Source organism: Labrus bergylta, chromosome 6 (assembly GCF_963930695.1).
Source record: "Labrus bergylta chromosome 6, fLabBer1.1, whole genome shotgun sequence".
NCBI classification, from domain to species: domain Eukaryota; kingdom Metazoa; phylum Chordata; class Actinopteri; order Labriformes; family Labridae; genus Labrus; species Labrus bergylta.
In genome coordinates, this window is record NC_089200.1 from 3,147,806 (window position 1) to 3,165,619 (window position 17,814).

At 43.0% G+C, this 17,814-nt stretch overlaps 1 protein-coding gene across 1 annotated transcript; it reads right to left on the reverse strand.

The window, feature by feature from the left end:
• Positions 1 to 6,173: 6,173 nt before the first annotated feature.
• LOC136179459 (interferon-induced protein with tetratricopeptide repeats 1-like) lies at positions 6,174 to 14,653 on the reverse strand. The gene is made up of 2 exons (XM_065956287.1): positions 14,649 to 14,653; positions 6,174 to 8,036 (listed from the first exon to the last, which is right to left on the reverse strand). The coding sequence occupies exons 1-2, from the start codon at positions 14,651 to 14,653 to the stop codon at positions 6,737 to 6,739; spliced, it is 1,305 nt and encodes a 434-aa protein (XP_065812359.1). The 3' UTR covers positions 6,174 to 6,736.
• Positions 14,654 to 17,814: the final 3,161 nt, after the last annotated feature.

The following is a 17,814-nucleotide window of genomic DNA, read 5'->3' on the forward strand; positions in this document are numbered from 1 at the left end:
GCTAGCTTAACATTCAGTACATTAGCCGTTAACATTCACGACTAATGAATAACTTTATGAATATTATTCAAAACTCCGCAGAACTGATACGGGATGAATCGAATATGATCAGTAACTGAAAACCACAGTTTGATTACATCTAAACAACTAAATCCAATATCGACGGAGTGTGAATCATCATTAACTTACCTCCGACCAATCTGTCAACGGCTCTGACCACATTCCTGACGTCATCACTCACACTGTGGTAATTCTAGAGTCTGTTGGGGATTATTCCTCTTCATTTTACTTTGTTGACTTTCAGAAACAAATTTTGGTTTTCAAAGCAATAGTGGATGTGACACTTAGCAGGGCAACAACAGTGAGTGCTGTCAGATGGGGCCCCCTTAGGGAGGTTTCCTACTGTCATTTTGGGGCACTGCTTTGGTTTACATTTGTGAGCCCTGAGGGGCCCCTACTGGTCTTGGGGCACACACACACAGACTCCAAAATAAACAGGCAGGAGAATAATGTATAACTCAAAAGAAGATATACAATGAAAAACAAGTGTTTTGGGGAAAGTTATGCTGTCAATATCAACCTGTTACACTGACAGAGTATGAGGTTTTTGTTTTTCAACATCGGTTTTCCTTTTATTCCAGGATTCAGCCCAAAACTTCAATTCACCATCAATGATGAGCCGGAGCCCGGAGTGGGATGGAGTCAGTACAGGAATGCAGCATATAGACAATGTGTGTTATGGAAAATCAACAGGAGAGATACAACAAGTCACAATATACATGGGTAACACTTTACAATAAGGTACACACATTTTGCATACTTACTGGGAGACGAATGGGAAACTAACCACTAGATATAATCCAGAGTGCATATGTGAAAAGGGCTCTAGGTAACCATTAGTTAACAGGTAGATTTGTGTGGTTTATCCAGCTTTCATTATCCGTTAAATAATAATTCACTACTCTACAACATGTGATGAAGAAGTACTCAATATCTACCCAGTACTGAGTGGTTTTCTAATGGTTACTTGAAACTTTAATCACTTTATTTTTGCATTTCAGCATGAGCATACAAAATAAAAGTTTGGGTTTGGTGCTACATTACACAAATTTCCTACCAACATAACTTGAACTGCTCTTCTGCTGTTGCTCGTTTGGAGCGACAAGTGGTTCATCCATGCCATGATTGATGGTTAGTCTTTCACTGTGCCAAGACACACATGATCAGAACATGTGCTGCTGTGAAATGTTCTTATTCTTCCTGACACAATAAGTGTATAAAAGGCTCAGACAGTAGGTGGCCTTCCTGTTAATTGCTCACGCTCCTCCTGCGTGTTGATGACGTAAGCATCTCTAGCTTTTTGCTTCTGCCTTTTCCTTTCCAGTCGCTACATAACACATGACTGTTGACTCTGTTTGAACTGTCTGTATTGTTTAAAAATGATTGTATGTGTATAATGGCTGAATAAAATACTCATACATACATGATCAGTTTGCCAGCATGCGTGTGTTCGGAGAGGAGAGCGGCAGATTATAAATTCACCGTACTCTGCAACATGATGATGAATCAGTTTATGGACGCCATCTTGTAATACTCTTAGTTTACCCGCAGATGGCGCCTGTGCTACTTGTAAAGCCAGGCAGTAAAGTGTATGTGAAGTTGTTAATCTGTCTAAAGAGCTAATTTCTTCCAGTTATGTTTGTTGAACTCAAATATTTCTGCCAAATTATTTACTCTAATAATTAAAAGGAATATATTATATTATGTTGCACTGACCCCTATCGTCATGAAGTGCTTTGAAAGGTTAGTCATGGCCAGTTTGCATACCAAGGTAACAGATCCACCGAGGATGCCATCTGTTCTGCTCTTCACCCAGCCCTCACCCACCTGGACACCAAAAACTTATACGTCAGAATGCTGTTCATAGACTTCAGTTCAGCATTCAACACCATCATCCCTCAGCAGCTGATCAGCAAACTGGACCAGCTGGGGCTCAGCACTTCCCTGTGCGACTGGCTGCTGGACTTCCTCAGCGAGAGGCCTCAGACAGTGCGGGTCGGCGGCAACACATCAAAAACCACCGTGATGAGCACTGGGGCCCCCCAGGGTTGTGTGCTCAGCCCCCTGTTCTTCACACTGCTGACCCACGACTGCGCTCCATCCTTCAGCAGAAACCACATTGTGAAGTTCGCCGTTGACACAACAGTGGTTGGTCTCATCTCCAACAACAATGAGACACACTACTGGATGGAGGTCAGCCAACTGGCCACGTAGTGCAGAGTCAACAACCTCTTCCTGAACGTCGACAAGACCAAGGAGGTTGTTGTCGACTTCCGGAGAGTCCCCACTCCTAAACCCCCACTGACCATCGACGGTGCTGCTGTGGAGAGAGTGAGCAGCACCAAGTTCCTGGGGGTTCACATCAGTGAGGATCTCTCCTGGACAACCAACACCACATCACTGGCCAAGAAGTCCCAGCAGCGCCTCTACTTCCTCCGCAAGCTGAAGAGAGCACGAGCCCCCCCATCCATCATGTGCTCCTTCTACAGAGGCACCATCGAGAGCATCCTGACCAGCTGCATCACTGTGTGGCTTGGGAGCTGCACTGCTGCCAACCGCAAGACCCTGCAGCGCACAGTGAAGGCTGCTGAACGGATTATCGATGTCCCACTCCCCTCTCTTCTGGACCTCTACGGTACCCGCCTCACCCACAAAGCAACCAGCATTGTGCGTGACCCCACCCACCCCTCACACAGCCTCTTCAGCCTCCTGCCATCGGGGAGACGGTACCGCAGCCTGCGGGCCGGCTCCACCAGACTGAGAAACAGCTTCTTCCACCAAGCTGTCAGGAAGCTTAACTCTCTCCCTTCTCTTCCTTCTCTCCCCTCTGCCCCCACGAACACTGGACGTTGAAACCCCCTCCCGTATGCCACCAAGAACTCTGGACTAATAACTCTGAAGCTAACTATTCAAAAGTACACTCAGTTTACTGCACATTGCACATATTGCACAAGTTTACTTTTTCTTTCAATTTTATTTTATTTTATTTATTTTATTTACCATTTTGTACCTTTTGCACAATTTAGAATGTATTACTGTAAATATTATTTATCTTAAGATTACCTCATTTTATTTGATCTATTTTACCTTATTTTGGTTGTATTGCACCGCGGGACGGAGACAAACGAAGTTTCGATTCCACTGTATGTCTGGCATATTTTGAAATTGACAATAAAGTTGACTTTGACTTTGAATTTGATGTTAGAAATTAGTATTTGTTTTCTATGTAATCTTTGTGCTGGATGTGAACATTGTTATTCATGTCATGTTTGTGATCCTGTATAAACCAGCTCTCTCAGAATGCTCCGTTTTGGTGTGTGTGTCTCTTTAAATGTAATGATAAAATCGTTTAGTGTGATAGGCTTTAGCAGAATTAGGACGCTTATGATCTGACGAGGCTTACATTTCTAGCTCCGTCCTCCCGATAGTTTAGAACTGAAGAAGGTGAAACCACTGAAACAAACAACTTCAAGACAATTTCTTGGTGTGCACACTGTTCATTTATTGGTATAAAGCTTAAACACAGCTTGAGCAAACAGGAGCATCTTAATATATAATTTTCAGGTCACACAGCAAATACATTTTCACATGAACAATGAGGACTTTAAATATCCAAAGCGAAGCACATTCTTATAAAATCCATTAATTCTAAAAACTGAAAATACAGCATTGAAAAAACACAACAGAAGCAAAATACATGATAATCACAATTCACACATTTCTTCATTAAGTATTCACCATGACAACTGTGTATTTACAAAGGACGTCACACCTACCAGGAGCTAGGGTGTAAGAATTAAAGGTCACATATCCTCCTCCTCTTCAACCAGTTTAAATAATTCTCAGAGCTCCTCAAAACATGTGTGTGAAGTTTCTTGTTCTAAATCCACTCTGATCCTGTATTTGATCATGCCTATAAACCCCTCTATTTCAGCCCTGCTCAGAACAGGCTGTTTCTGTGTCTGTACCTTTAAATATGTAAATGAGCTGTGTCTGACCACGCCCCCTCTCTGGAAGGGCTTGGGTGTACTCCTAGAATAAAGATTATAGGCTCTTTATTGTTGACTCTTTGGGGAAGCGGTCTTTCTCGCTCCATGTCCTATTGTTTACAGTGAGAAGGCAGACTCAGAGGGCAGAACAAACACCTAGCTGTGGGAGTGTCACCCACCTGGGGGAGGAGTTACTGCCCTTTGTGATGTCATGAAGGGAACTCCGTCCTGAATTAGCAGTGTTTACCCTACCATTATATTACGGCCCCTCCCGCCCCCCCTGAAGGTCAAGTAAAAAAAAAAAAAAAAATATATATATATATATATATATATATATATATATATATATATATATATATATATATATATATATTTTTTTTTTTTTAAGATTTATTTTTGGGCTTTTTGGGCCTTTATTGTAGGGATAGGATAGTGGATAGAGTTGGAAATCAGGGAAAGAAGTCATTTAAGGATACCTTTCCGACAGAAAAGGACAGCTGTCATTAAAAGTAACACATGAACACCAAGATTCCTTCAAGTGTTTGTGTCGTTGTGTCGCCGTGTCGGCATTTCTGCTTGTCCTCACCCCCCAACGCTGTAAACCTAGGGGAAACACTGATTAGTAAGTCGTTCCCAATTCTCTCTCTTTCTATCCCCTGTTTCTAACTCTATCCACTGTCCTATCTCTAAATAAATGCATAAAAGCCCAAAAATACTAATAATTAAGAAAATGATTGTAACTGGTGGCACCTGAGACGCTGCTATTCTCCATGAGGGTATAAAGGGGGGGTAGGAACAGAGAGGCAGTGTTTTTGTTCCCACCCGGAAGGAGAGGGACGGTGTACACCCTCATCCATGCCGGCTGTTTTGTTTGTTTGCGTCTGGGAAAACTGGTAAGGAAACATGCTTTGTTTTGTTTTGTGTTTCAAGTTTTATAAAGAGAAGGTATTAATACCAGAACTATAATGTTTCCAGTTGTCATTTGGTCAGAACGTTCGGACACATCAGGTGTGACTTCAGGGGCTGATCGCCAAGTGAGTGTCTCTGGTGTGTAGCGGAGCTGGCGATCGGTGAGACAAGTTTTGAATGTGGTTTTAATTTAGTTTTACTTAAATGGTTATAAAGTCGTGTACTTATGCCCTGTCCTCCATTTTTAGCAAAGTTGCCGGGCGTTGTACTTGGCAGGGGGTTGCTGGGAAGGTTTGGGCCCAGCACACCAGGTACGCACAGCGATATGTATTTTTTTGTCTAATAAAGCTATGGCCACTGTGTAATTGATGTTGAGGATATGTTTTTGTATTATGTTTATTTTGGGATTAGGGAAATGTATTAATGTGACCAACTAATGCTTCTATTTTCTTTGTTTCAGGGAGCCTGGCAGATTTCCTCTGCTGCTCTTACTGTGTGGGTTTTGTTTGTTTTCTTCGGTGTTGATTTTTGTTTCGGTATTTTGTTTCTAGTCCGCCTGGCATTATGAGCCAGTATTTGAGGCAACAGATCTATGGGGTTGCCTCAGTAGGCTGACTAGTTTATTTTTTGTTTTTCGTCTTGTTTGTTTTAATTATCACCATTTCCCCAGCACAGCGTCAGGGCGGACCATCAGGGAGGGTCAAGGTAATTTTGGTTGCGAGGGCAGTTGCAGTGATATTGCATGCTTATACATAATGTGATTATAGTTGAAGTTGCAGTGATATTGCATGCTCATACATAATGTGATTATAGTTGAAGTTGCAGTGATATTGCATGCTCATACATAATGTGATTATAGTTGAAGTTGCAGTGATATTGCATGCTTATACATAGTGTGATTATAGTTGAAGTTGCAGTGATATTGCATGCTCATACATAATGTGATTATAGTTGAAGTTGCAGTGATATTGCATGCTCATACATAATGTGATTATAGTTGAAGTTGCAGTGATATTGCATGCTCATACATAATGTGATTATAGTTGAAGTTGCAGTGATATTGCATGCTCATACATAGTGTGATTATAGTTGAAGTTGCAGTGATATTGCATGCTTATACATAGTGTGATTATAGTTGAAGTTGCAGTGATATTGCATGCTCATACATAGTGTGATTATAGCTGAAGTTGCAGTGATATTGCATGCTCATACATAGTGTGATTATAGTTGAAGTTGCAGTGATATTGCATGCTTATACATAGTGTGATTAAGTTGCAGTGATATTGTGTGACAAGGAGTCTTTTTACTCCCTTGCTGTAGAAGTGTGACACTGAATTCCTCCTCAGTAAAGCATCAAAATACTCAAAGCCATACTTCCGCCTGTAAGACATTGAAATATGCGCCAATTATCTTATGGTGACTCATGAATTTTATGTTAGTTAATTTAATAAACCTTGGCACCTTTTCTCTTTAAATGTGTTTCTGTGTTTCATTTTTAACTGGTCATTTATTTGACCCCTGTGAGGGGACCTTCCAAAGTCTGAGTACCCCCGCAGGTCGGCTGTTACAATAATAAAAATAAACCTTCCTTTAATTTAATTCAAATAGTTTTGAATGACAAGAAATTAGTTTTTAGTTAGTTTTTATCCTTATTTTTTGGACGCCCTGGCAGAATTGGCCCCCTCCTGTTTTTCATTCTTCTCCAGGATTCTTTTAAATTAGTTGTTGTTTTCTTTTGCTTGGACAAAATTGTTCCCCCTAAATTTGCCTCCCTATCTTTACTGCCTTGGCTCTTGCAGGTTTCCGAAAAACTCCTCAATTTCTCTGCACATTATGCGTCTTTGTTTATTCCTCTCCAAGATTCTGATGCTGTTCTCACGGAAGGAAGATTTTTCTGGTATTGCTGCTGCCTTCATGTGATACTGTATCGACCTGTGGGAGTCATTTTGATGAAAGAATAAATGATGTGCATATTTGTTGTAAAGCATCTGTTTGTCTGAAGGTTCTGCAGGTTCATTTTCGAGCAGTTTCTGAAATATCTGCTCAGCTTTGGCCTTGCTGTGACGTGACATTGCATAGATAATTGCGAGGTCAATTTCCTTTTTGAGTGGAGTGTGAGGGTAAAGAGAGAGCAGCTCCTCGTGGAGAGCGATTGCTCTGTCCATCATGCTTTGTTCTGGATCAGGGTAATCTCTCCTTTTATAAACGATCCTCCATCTGTAGCAGAACGCAACTAATCTCTTCAGATAATGCACATCTGGATGTTCTTTCAGAACTTCCTCTGCCAAATCAACGGCCTCATCAACTGATATGTATTTTATGTAAAGGTTTAGTAAGGCCCACATGCCACTGCTACTGCAGCACAGAGTGCTCACATTTCCAGCCAACTCACGGACTTCATCTCGAATGTTTTCTCCTTCATCAGCACGTTGGTCAAGGTAGAGTGCAGCGAGGTACAAGTTCTCTGGATCCCGTTCCTTGGCTTGTCTCATTTTCTCCAAGAGGTCAGGGTCCAGCATTGGGTCACTGAAGTTTTGGGCGTTCTTTAACCATATGACATAGCTGGTGTTCCAATCCATCATGTCCGCCTGCATCCTGGCAGCTTTCTCGTAGTAATCAACAACCAGAATCATGTCCTCTCCGAAGAACATCAGGGTCCAGGCCTTTTCAGCGCAGATCTCTGGATGGAGGTCGTCCTGGGATGGAGATGGGTATTTTTCCATCAGGGCAACAACCTTTGACAGGTAAGCCTGACTCTCCTCTAGATCTCCCAGGTGGTGGTGCAGCCAGGCCAGGTTCCCGTAGTTCACCACTAACCAAGGACCCTCATCTGCGTCTCTCAGCTTGTTGAGGGTCTCTGCAGCCTTCTGGAACAAACTGTTAGCCTCTTCATTTAACCCCAGTTTATACTGAATGAACCCCCACAGGTTGTAAATGTGGCCCAGCCATCTATTTCCCTTCTCTGTGCTGAAGTCCTCCATTTTGTCTTTCAGAAGTAAAAGTTTCGGCCTGCTGCGGTCCAGGTCCCAGGTGAAGTGGCACTGCAGGGACTCCAGTGTGGTTTGACTCTGAGCAGCACTGATGGAGAATAAAAAACAAACATTTAAACACATCAGCAGCTATTTTTGATTCTTGTGTTCTTGTTTGTTATGTCTCGTCTCGCAATTTCTCCTCTACTCTTCTAAACCTGAGCTGTCAATCACTTTTATTACCCTATTATATAGTCAGATAATTAAGTAAACTTCTCAGATAAATAAAAAACCGACTAAATTATTTGGTGGACATCACTGCATGGGCTCAGGAACACCTCCAGGAGACATAGTCTGTGAACACAGCTCATCTCTGGATTCACAACGTTAGCTGAAACTCTACCATACAGAGAGCAAGCTGTATATAAACCAGATCCAGAAACATTGCTGGATTTCCTTGGGCCTGAGGTCGTTTAAAATGGACTAAGTCGAAGTGGAACACTGTCCTGAGTTCTGACAATTCACAATTTGAAATCTTTTTAGAAAAAATGGACGCTGCATCCTCCGGGGCTAAAGAGGAGAGGGACCATCTGGCTTGTTATCAGCGCTCAGATAAAAAAAACAGCACCTGTGATGGTATAGGGGTGCATGGGTAAACTGCACATCTGTCAAGGCTCCATGAATGCTGAACCATACATAAAGGTTTTGGAGCAACATATGCTGCCAAATAGAAAACCTCTTTTCTGGGAAGGCCTTGTTTATTGCAGCAGCATAATGTCAAACCACATTCTGCACAGTGACAACAGAATGGCTCACAAGTCAAAAACCTCATTTCCACCTAGCGGTCCGGTCAGTGGTCTGCACCTCCAAGGATATTTAAACATGGCACGTTTTCTGTTTGTCCTTTATTACTGCTGTCAGACGGAAAGTGGCGGTTCTTTTAACCAATCAACGGACTGCGATTTGTCTCGCTCCAACCTTTAGGGTTGGATTGGTACACTTTGCTCCTAATGTGGATCTAATGTGTTTGGATTAAATCTTTTATTGGATTTAAACCGTTGGGACTCAGTTTGATGAATTATTATGATCAGGAGAGTTCAGTAAACCTTTAAACGGTTAAAAGACGTTGTTTGTTTGTCGGTGGTCTGACAGATGGGTAGATTGTGACTGCTGTGGTGGTCTGACCTGCACACACTGGGCCGTCTGAGTAACAGGGTCAAATATGCTGGTGGATGACCGTTTATGTTTTTATAATTACTCAAAAGTAACTGGCAATTGTCTGTTTTGTCTTATTTTGTAGTCTGCAGCCCCTTCTTCCTGTGTTTTCTTCTTCTTTGGTTAGTATTATGTATCCGTTTTTCCGCCTCCCCTCTGCCCCTTTGTACGATTCCCTGTGGGAGAGTTGGGTGTCCATTGTTTTGCCTAAGTTAGAGAAACAATTAGATAAATCATCATAGAATAAATTGTTATTCCAACGATCAGAGGGAATTAGAAAAATCTATAGCTAACCTTGATGTTTTACTGTCGACTTCCCAAACACCTGACTTGTACAAAGAAAGGCTAGGACTCCATACAGAGCTTGACCTTCTTCTCACTACAGAAGCTGAATGTCTCCTCCTCCGTTCTCGTGGGTCTATGTACGAACATGCTGACAAGGCGGGTCGCCTTCTGGCCCACCAACTAAAGGCCAGATTGGCTTCCAACCAGATCACCCAGACACGAGACGAGTCAGGCTGTCTAACCTCTGACCCAGATAAGATAAACGACTTAATTAGGTCATTTTATTCTAAACTGTATACCTCCAAGTCCCCTAACGATGAAAGTCTATTATGTAATTCCTTTGATAAATTAATGTTACCGAAAGTTTTGCCTAATGACAGTCAGACACACTTCCTGAAATCAAAGAGGCCATTTGCTCAATGCCCATTGGCAATTCAACGGGCCCAGACGGGTATCCTGTAGAGTTTTTCAAACGGTTTTCTGACCTGCTTGCTCCACTCCTACTTGAAATGTTTAACCAATCATGCCACCTTGCCACCCACACTCATGCAAGCTTCTATATCTCTCATTCACAAGAAAGACAAGGACACAGCAAGCTGTGCATCCTATCGCCCAATTTCACTCCTTTCTGTTGACGTTAAAATTCTAGCTAAGGTCCTAGCCCGTCGCCTGGAGTCTATTATGCCCACAGTAATCTCAGAAGATCAGACAGGATTCATAAAGGGGAGGCACTCTTTTTCTAATGTCAGAAGGCTTCTCGGTATCATTCACACCCCGTCCTCTTCTACGGAACCTGAAGCTGTAATATCTCTCGAAGCAGAGAAGGCCTTTAACAGGGTGGAGTGGGCTTATCTCTTTTTCACTTTGCAACAGTTCGGTTTTAGTGCCAGCTTCATCTCCTGGATTAAGCTACTCTGCTCCTCCCCCTACGCATCTGTGTGTACAAACACACAGTGTTCAGAACCATTTCCTCTTTTTCGCAGCACTAGGCAAGGCTGTCCGCTCTCCTCACTGTTGTTCGCATTGAGCCGTTATCAGTTGCTTTAAAGTTGGTCTGAGGGTTCAAAGGGATCAAAAGGGGGGGGGGGGGGGGGGGGATATAATTATAAGGAATATATCCTTTATTAAATCTATAAACAACATTATTTCTTCTTTTATTTGCGAGAACAGGTAAAACTTTACTCCAGAGGAGCAGGTCAGTGGGAGGGCTTGGGCTACCCAATTTTATCAGCTACTATTTGGCAGCCAATGTTCACAAAATTATACTTTGGTTTATCTCACCCCAGTGCAGCTGGTGCTGATTAGAGGCTGACTCCTGCTCTCCTTCCCTCCCTAAAGCAACGCCCATCTGTAATAATCATCTTTTTATACCAGCTAGGATTGGAATGGCCTGCGCTGTCTGGGTGACTTATACGTTAATGATGTTTTTGCCAGTTTCGAACAATTACGTTCTGCATTCAATTTAAATAGCTCCGACCTTTTTCGGTATTTTCAGCTCCGTAATTTTGCTAGGACCCACTCACCGGCATTCCCTCAAGTCCCAAACCCCAGTGGCATTGATCTGGCACTCAAGGCAAGAGTCTTGCCCAAAAGTCAGGTTTCCTACCTTTATGACCTCCTGTTCACAACTAACGAGTCCGCGGTAAATAAGATCAAGGCTGATTGGGAAAACGAACTACAAATCAACCTTTCTAAGGATTTCTGGAAAAAGGAATAATAAATTAGTTAATTATTGGCAATCCTTCCTTAAACCCATCTCCGACATTTTAGGTCTAAACATCAATCCATCCCTGCATATAGCTATTTTCGGGAGGTCTCCTGACGACCTTGTCACCTCGACCACTCAGGACAATGTTATTGCTTTTGCCTCTTTGATTGCCCGCAGGAAGATCCTTCTCTCATGGAAATCTTCACAACCCCCCTCCTTCAAAGCATGGCTGCAGGTTTACGCAGAGGCCTCAGAGGGTAAACAGGATATGGGCATGGTGCAATCTGAACAGCGATATTTCAGCAACTGTCACAGTTTTATTTTAACACATCAGCAAAATCCATTTTCCATTACACAATCCACCTCTTCACTGCAGCCCCTGACACCATCAGCCACAGTATTCTACAATTCTAAAATTCTACAATTCACTTAACAGACGCTTTTATCCAAAGCGACGTACATCAGAGAGTAAGTACAACATAAGCAAGGATCTAGAAAAAAGGGAACAATGTCAGTAAGAGCAAACGATCAGCTTTGAGTCTGATTGGACACACAGGTGCTGACAGGAAGTGACCAGAGGCAAAGCACAACATTGACGGCAGTTCTTGGGAGCTCTAATCAGTATAGAAACCATCTTATAAGTCATCGTTATCAAACAAAAACAATCGTCACAACCGTCATCATCAATGATATCGAAACCATCATCATTAAGTTAGTAGGTATTCATGAAAGAGCTGGGTCTTTAGCTTTTTCTTAAAGGTGCAGAGGGACTCTGCAGTTCAAATGGAGTTTGGAAGTTTATTCCACCACCGGGGGGCGACAGAGGAGAAGAGTCTAGTCAGAGACTTAGGACCCTGTTGTGAAGGTTGGATCAGACGCCTTTTATTGGCAGAGCGTAGTGGGCGGGAGGGAGCGTAGACCTGGATGAGAGAGTTAAAGTAAGGAGGAGACGTTTTTGTGGCTGTTTTGTAAGCGAGCAGCAGAGTTTTAAATTTGATGCGAGCAGTAACTGGGAGCCAGTGTAAGGAGATGAACAGCGGAGTGACATGTGCTCTTTTGGGAAGGTTGAAGACCAGTCGTGCTGCTGCATTTTGTATCATTTGCAGAGGTTTGATAGTGCATGTAGGAAGACCTGCCAGTAGAGAGTTGCAATAATCGATGCGTGATATCACAAGAACCTGTACCAGGAGCTGTGTAGCGTGTTCTGACAGGTAAGGTCTGATCTTCCTGATGTTGTACAGGGCAAATCGACATGACCGGGCAATCGAAGCTACATGAACCTTTAAAGTTAGCTGGTCATCGATCATGAAACCCAGGTTCCGGGCAGACTTTGTGGGCATGAGTTTGGTTGTTCCAAGCTGGATATTGATCTGTGGTTGCATAGAGGGACTGGCTGGGATGATAAGGAGCTCAGTCTCTGAAAGATTGAGTTGAAGGTGCTGTTCATTCATCCATTTAGAGATATCAGCAAGGCATGATGAGATTCTTGCAGAGACTGTAACATCGTCTGGTGGGAATGACAGGAAGAGCTGGGTATCGTCAGCATAGCAGTGGTATGAGAAGCCATGAGAGCGGATTATTGAACCAATTGAGCTTGTGTATATGGAGAAGAGAAGGGGACCAAGCACTGACCCTTGAGGTACCCCTGTGGATAAGCTGTGCGCTTTGGACACTTCTCCCTTCCACGACACTCTATAGCAGGGGTGTCCAAAGTGCGGCCCGAGGGCCATTTGACCCGTGACTTCAAATGAAGAATCAGAAGATTTTATTGATTAAGATTGGCACGTTATCTTATTTTTCATGTTAACAAGTGCTGAACAATATTCCTAAAACAGAAAATGTTCAGTAACATGTATGTTGTTGTTTTAAATCTACAGATTTTACTATTTTCCACATTTTTTTGTAAACTATGAAAAAAAAACATATGCAAAGTTTTTGCAAACAAGCGGACTGTTGTTTAACCATTTAATGACCTGAGCTAAATGAACCATGTTACAGGCTCTGAGAAAAAAACTAATAAAGTAGAACGAAGAAATCAAAATATTTGATTCCCTTTTATGAAAGGGTTTCTTTTGATTCTGATCTACAAAGCCTTACTATTTTTTCAACTATATTTAAAAGGGTAAGAAAAAAACCTGTGGCCCGCGAGCGTTTCTAACACGACAATTTTGGCCTGCAAGAAAAAAAGTTTGGACACCCCTGCTCTATAGGATCGCCCAGAGAGGTAGGACACGAACCAGCAGAGGGCAGATCCTGAGATGCCAAGTTCAGAGAGCGTGGATAGGAGGATTTGATGGTTGACTGTGTCAAAGGCAGCAGACAGGTCTAGCAGTAATAGAACTGAGGACTGACGATTCTGTTACTGACAGTAGTGCAGTTTCAGTAGAGTGGCCCCGCTTAAAGCGTGACTGATTTGGGTCAAAAAGATCGTTTCTGGACAGGAACTCAGAGACTTGCTTAAAGACTGTGCGCTCAAGTATTTTTGACAGAAAGGGCAGAAGAGAAACCGGTCTGTAGTTTTCAACCTGGGCTGCGTTTAGTGTGGGTTTTTTGAGCAGAGGGGTGAACTGACCTTGCTTGAATGCGGTGCTTCTATCCAGCATAGAACACTCACTCAACTTCACTGGCACTGCTCTTTCCTGGTTAAAATCCTACCTCACCGACAGACAACAGTTTATCAAAATCCATCTTTAACTTGTTTTTATTAATATTAGCTTAATGTGATACACTTGATACCCTTCTGTTTCTAAAAATGATCATCCAAAGTCCTTAATAAACTCCAATACATCCAGAACTGTGCTGCACCCCGTCTCACCCACACCCGATCCAGTAAACCCCTCACCCCTGTCCTATATATCTCCACTGGGTCCCTGTCTCGTACCGTATCCGATTCAAAATCCTGCTCCTTACACATAAAGCCCTTAACCACCAGGTCCCCTCCTATCTCACAGTTCACCCTCACACTCCTGCACGCAGCCTCCATTCTTTAAAAGCCAACCTCCTGTCTCCCCCACTTGGAACCAAGCGACGAACCCGGGGGGACAGAGCCTTCTCCATAGCTGCCCCCTCCCTCTGGAAACTCACTCCCTACACACATTCAACACTGCACTGACCCTTCTACATTCAAATCACTAATCAAAACTCACCTCTCCAAATAAGCTTTTAATCTATGATTGTGATGTGTGTTCTGTATATCTGTCGCTGCACCTTTATGTTGTTTTATTTAGGATTTGTGTGTAATGTTGTAATGTCTGTTAGTCTGTCCTTACTGTTCTAATCCTTCTGTCTTTTTAACAAATGTACAGTGTCTTGAAATTGAAACTTATAAATAAAATGTATTTTTATTATTTTACCCCAGACAAACAAAAAGTCACAAAAGCAACAAAGTGAGAAAAGTAAACTTATGAAACACTAAAATAATGAAGCTAAAGGGAAGAAAAAGACTAAAAGGAAAGGGTTTGGAATTAATAAATTAGAAACATGTAAACATTCGTATGCAAGTCAGATACTCACCTCATCTTTCTACTGTTTCTTCCTCTCAGTCGTTTTCTGAAGATGACTTAGTCGAGCAGATGTTTCCTCTTGATGGTGCTCTCTGGTTACAGTCGCTCCAGGTTCAGCTTTCTAGTGTGGAAGACGTGATGTGCAGCAGCAGCTTTAAATGTCCGTGATAGAGGCGTGGCACTTTCCTTATCAGCAGGATGTTATGTGACTTTCATTTCTTCATTTCTTAAGAATTAAAAGTTAAAGCCTCAATATGTTGCAGGGCTCTCAAGTGTGACTGTGTGTGTGTGTGTGTGTGTGTGTGTGTGTGTGTGTGTGTGTGTGTGTGTGTGTGTGTGTGTGTGTGCGATGTGTGTGTTTGTGTGATTATGGTTAGTGCTGTTTATTGTAGGTGTTAGATCAGAAACGCCAGTGCCGCCTGCTGGAATAGCTGCACCTCCTGAGGTGTGATGTCTCCAGCCTCAAGGAGCCTGTTGAGGGTAGCTCTGGTGGTGAAGCCAACATTCAGCTTTTCTCCTATCAGAGAGAGAAAAGAAAGAGATAAAGCACATTAAGTAAAAGTAGTTCAAACAATATCTATGGGTTTTACCCATAGACTACATGTACATTTTATGCCCTTTCCATCACATCAGAGATCTCACTCAATTCATAACAACAATCTTCACAAAAAAAGTGCATTTTTGGACAATGAGCATACAGGTTTATCTCCTTATGAGACTTGAAAGCATTACCTGGCAGTTGGTTTAGTGTCATTGTAGAGGATGTCATGGACTTGTCGGCCCTGTAGCGCTATCGGCTTCATGAACCTTGCACACAGTTTCAAGATGAACTTCGTCATCTGCAAAATTGTAGTTCATAAAAGATTTCCATGTATTACTCGAAAAAGGACATATCAGCCAATGAAAAAATAGGCAGACATACTGGGCAGCAGGACAGGAGGATAGGAGATAGACTTCTGTCAGGCGGTTGGAAAATGCATCCACCAGGCTTAACCATCGCACTGAAATGTGCAGCAGCATTTCCATGTACTCGCTCCCATGGAAGTCACAAAATTCTGTAAAATATATATAACATCAATAGCAAACAAATAAAAAATGTTGCAATGCATTTTGTTTTATAACACTAGAGCTGGTTGAATCACAAACCTGCCAGGTAACCTTTACGGTTGGTGCTGCCCTTGAACCAGTACCCAACATCCACAGTCAGATCCTCTGGATCAAATCCGGATATCTGCAAAACATGAAATCAAAGATTTATTACAACACTATACAGCAAACATTTTTACTTGGCATTGGACTTAACAGATTGGTAATATTAAGTGTAAATGTTTGAACTTACTTCCAAAAACCTCTGCCCTGCATGTTTGGCAGTGTTGTGAATAATATGGCAGGGGCATCCATGTATGTAAATACTGCCATTTTCCCTCAGCAGTTGAGTTTAGAGCCGTTTCTTTGGTTCGATGTCCCTTGCCTTCTACATGCCTGCCTACGTCCCTCATGCCTTGATGGGCACAGGAGTTCTCTTGCCTGCAGATAGAGCACCAGTAGTAGGAGCTGGTAGTTCCGATTGTGAAGAATGGCCATTGGGTTGACCATTCAAGGAACACCTATAGGTGGCCTCTCCACATACTCCTCTCTTTTTCCCTTTTTCCAGTGGCTTCTCCACTGTCTACTCTATGGTGTCCTCCACCATCTCTTTCACTGACTCTTCCCCTACTGACACCCTAGCTGTCTCCTCCACTGCCTCCTCCTTCATTTCTTCCACTGCCTCCTCCACAGTCTCCTCCACTGCCTCATCTACTGCCTCCACTATTGCCTTCTCCACAGTCTCCTCCTCTGACCTGGCAGCCTTTTTAGGGAGCTGACCCTTCAGAGCGAAGCATGAAAGAATGCTCATTTGCCTCTTCCCTGACATCTTTGAAACAGACAAAGTTATTATTAATACTATGCATGGCCAGGATATAAAATATAATGAAATATTATGATTAAAAGTGGCCGACTGACTAAAATTGACTTTGCATTTGACATTTCATTTTCTGTATCTGCACAAAAATGGTCCAGCCTATTTCAAAATATGACTAGGTCAGGGCCCGTATTCACAAAGAATCTTTAGACACATGAGTGACTTACAAAAACATCCAAATTGCAAGGGAATAATTGTGCTTCTGTTTCAATAGCCCACGTCAGCAACAACAATTAGATAGCCTATATGTGAAAAGGCATAGCCTATTCGATAATTAAATGAAAATACTTTCATGCAAAGTGTCAGCGTACGAATGCATGTAGAAGTGTCCCTAGAGAGTTATCGTAGCTGCTGTAAAGCAGTTGTTGTTGTTGTTATCCTGTTTGCGGTACACAGGTTTGTGTGTAATAAAGTGGAAGCCGTAGATAAAGAAGCACTCCGCCTATGTGCCGTTTATTGTTTTCTCATTAAGTGTATCCGGTCCGACGAACCCAGAAAGCTCCGTTACATTGGTGGCAGTGGTGGTTCTTTCTGTCGGTTACCGGTTAATCTTTGTTTTGCCGTGCCGTCTACGTTCACGCTGCCATTCATTAGCTTAGCTTCCTCAGTATAGCTAGCCCGCTAACCTGTTGAGCAGCGTAACGTTACTAAGTAACGGACATGTGGTGCGGTTATGACGACCCTTTGAAACCCGGCACGTGGAGAATTACCGGCAGTTCGCCCGGCAGAGATGTTTGTGTTGACCTGCCTACTCCTTTCGCCGGCGACGGAAACCAGAGTTTTCTTGGTTGGGTGAGACAGTTGGAGGTGGCGGTCAGAGTGGCCCTGGGCTGCGGCAGCGACTATAATGATGAGCTGGTGGCCATCCTCCCCACCCGACTGTGCAAATCGGCGTTTCTGCTGTGGGACAGCCTTCCTGAAGCAGTTAAGTCGGACTATGCTGCTGTTAAAGAGAGACTGGGGATAGCTTTTGGGCAGAGACAGTATATGGACCGCTTCAGAGCTAACTTATCTGCTCGAGCATGAGCTCCCGGGGAGACCTTGGACTTGTATGCAGCTGATGTGAGCCGGCTCGTCGCGGAGGCGTTCCCGGATTATGGGGCCGTTGCACGGAGAGAGGAGAAGTTTCGTCGCTTCCTTGCTGGCCTGGATCCGGTGCTGAAAGCCAAGTGTCTTGAGCAGGGTGCTACGGATTTGGAGGAAGCTTTGACCA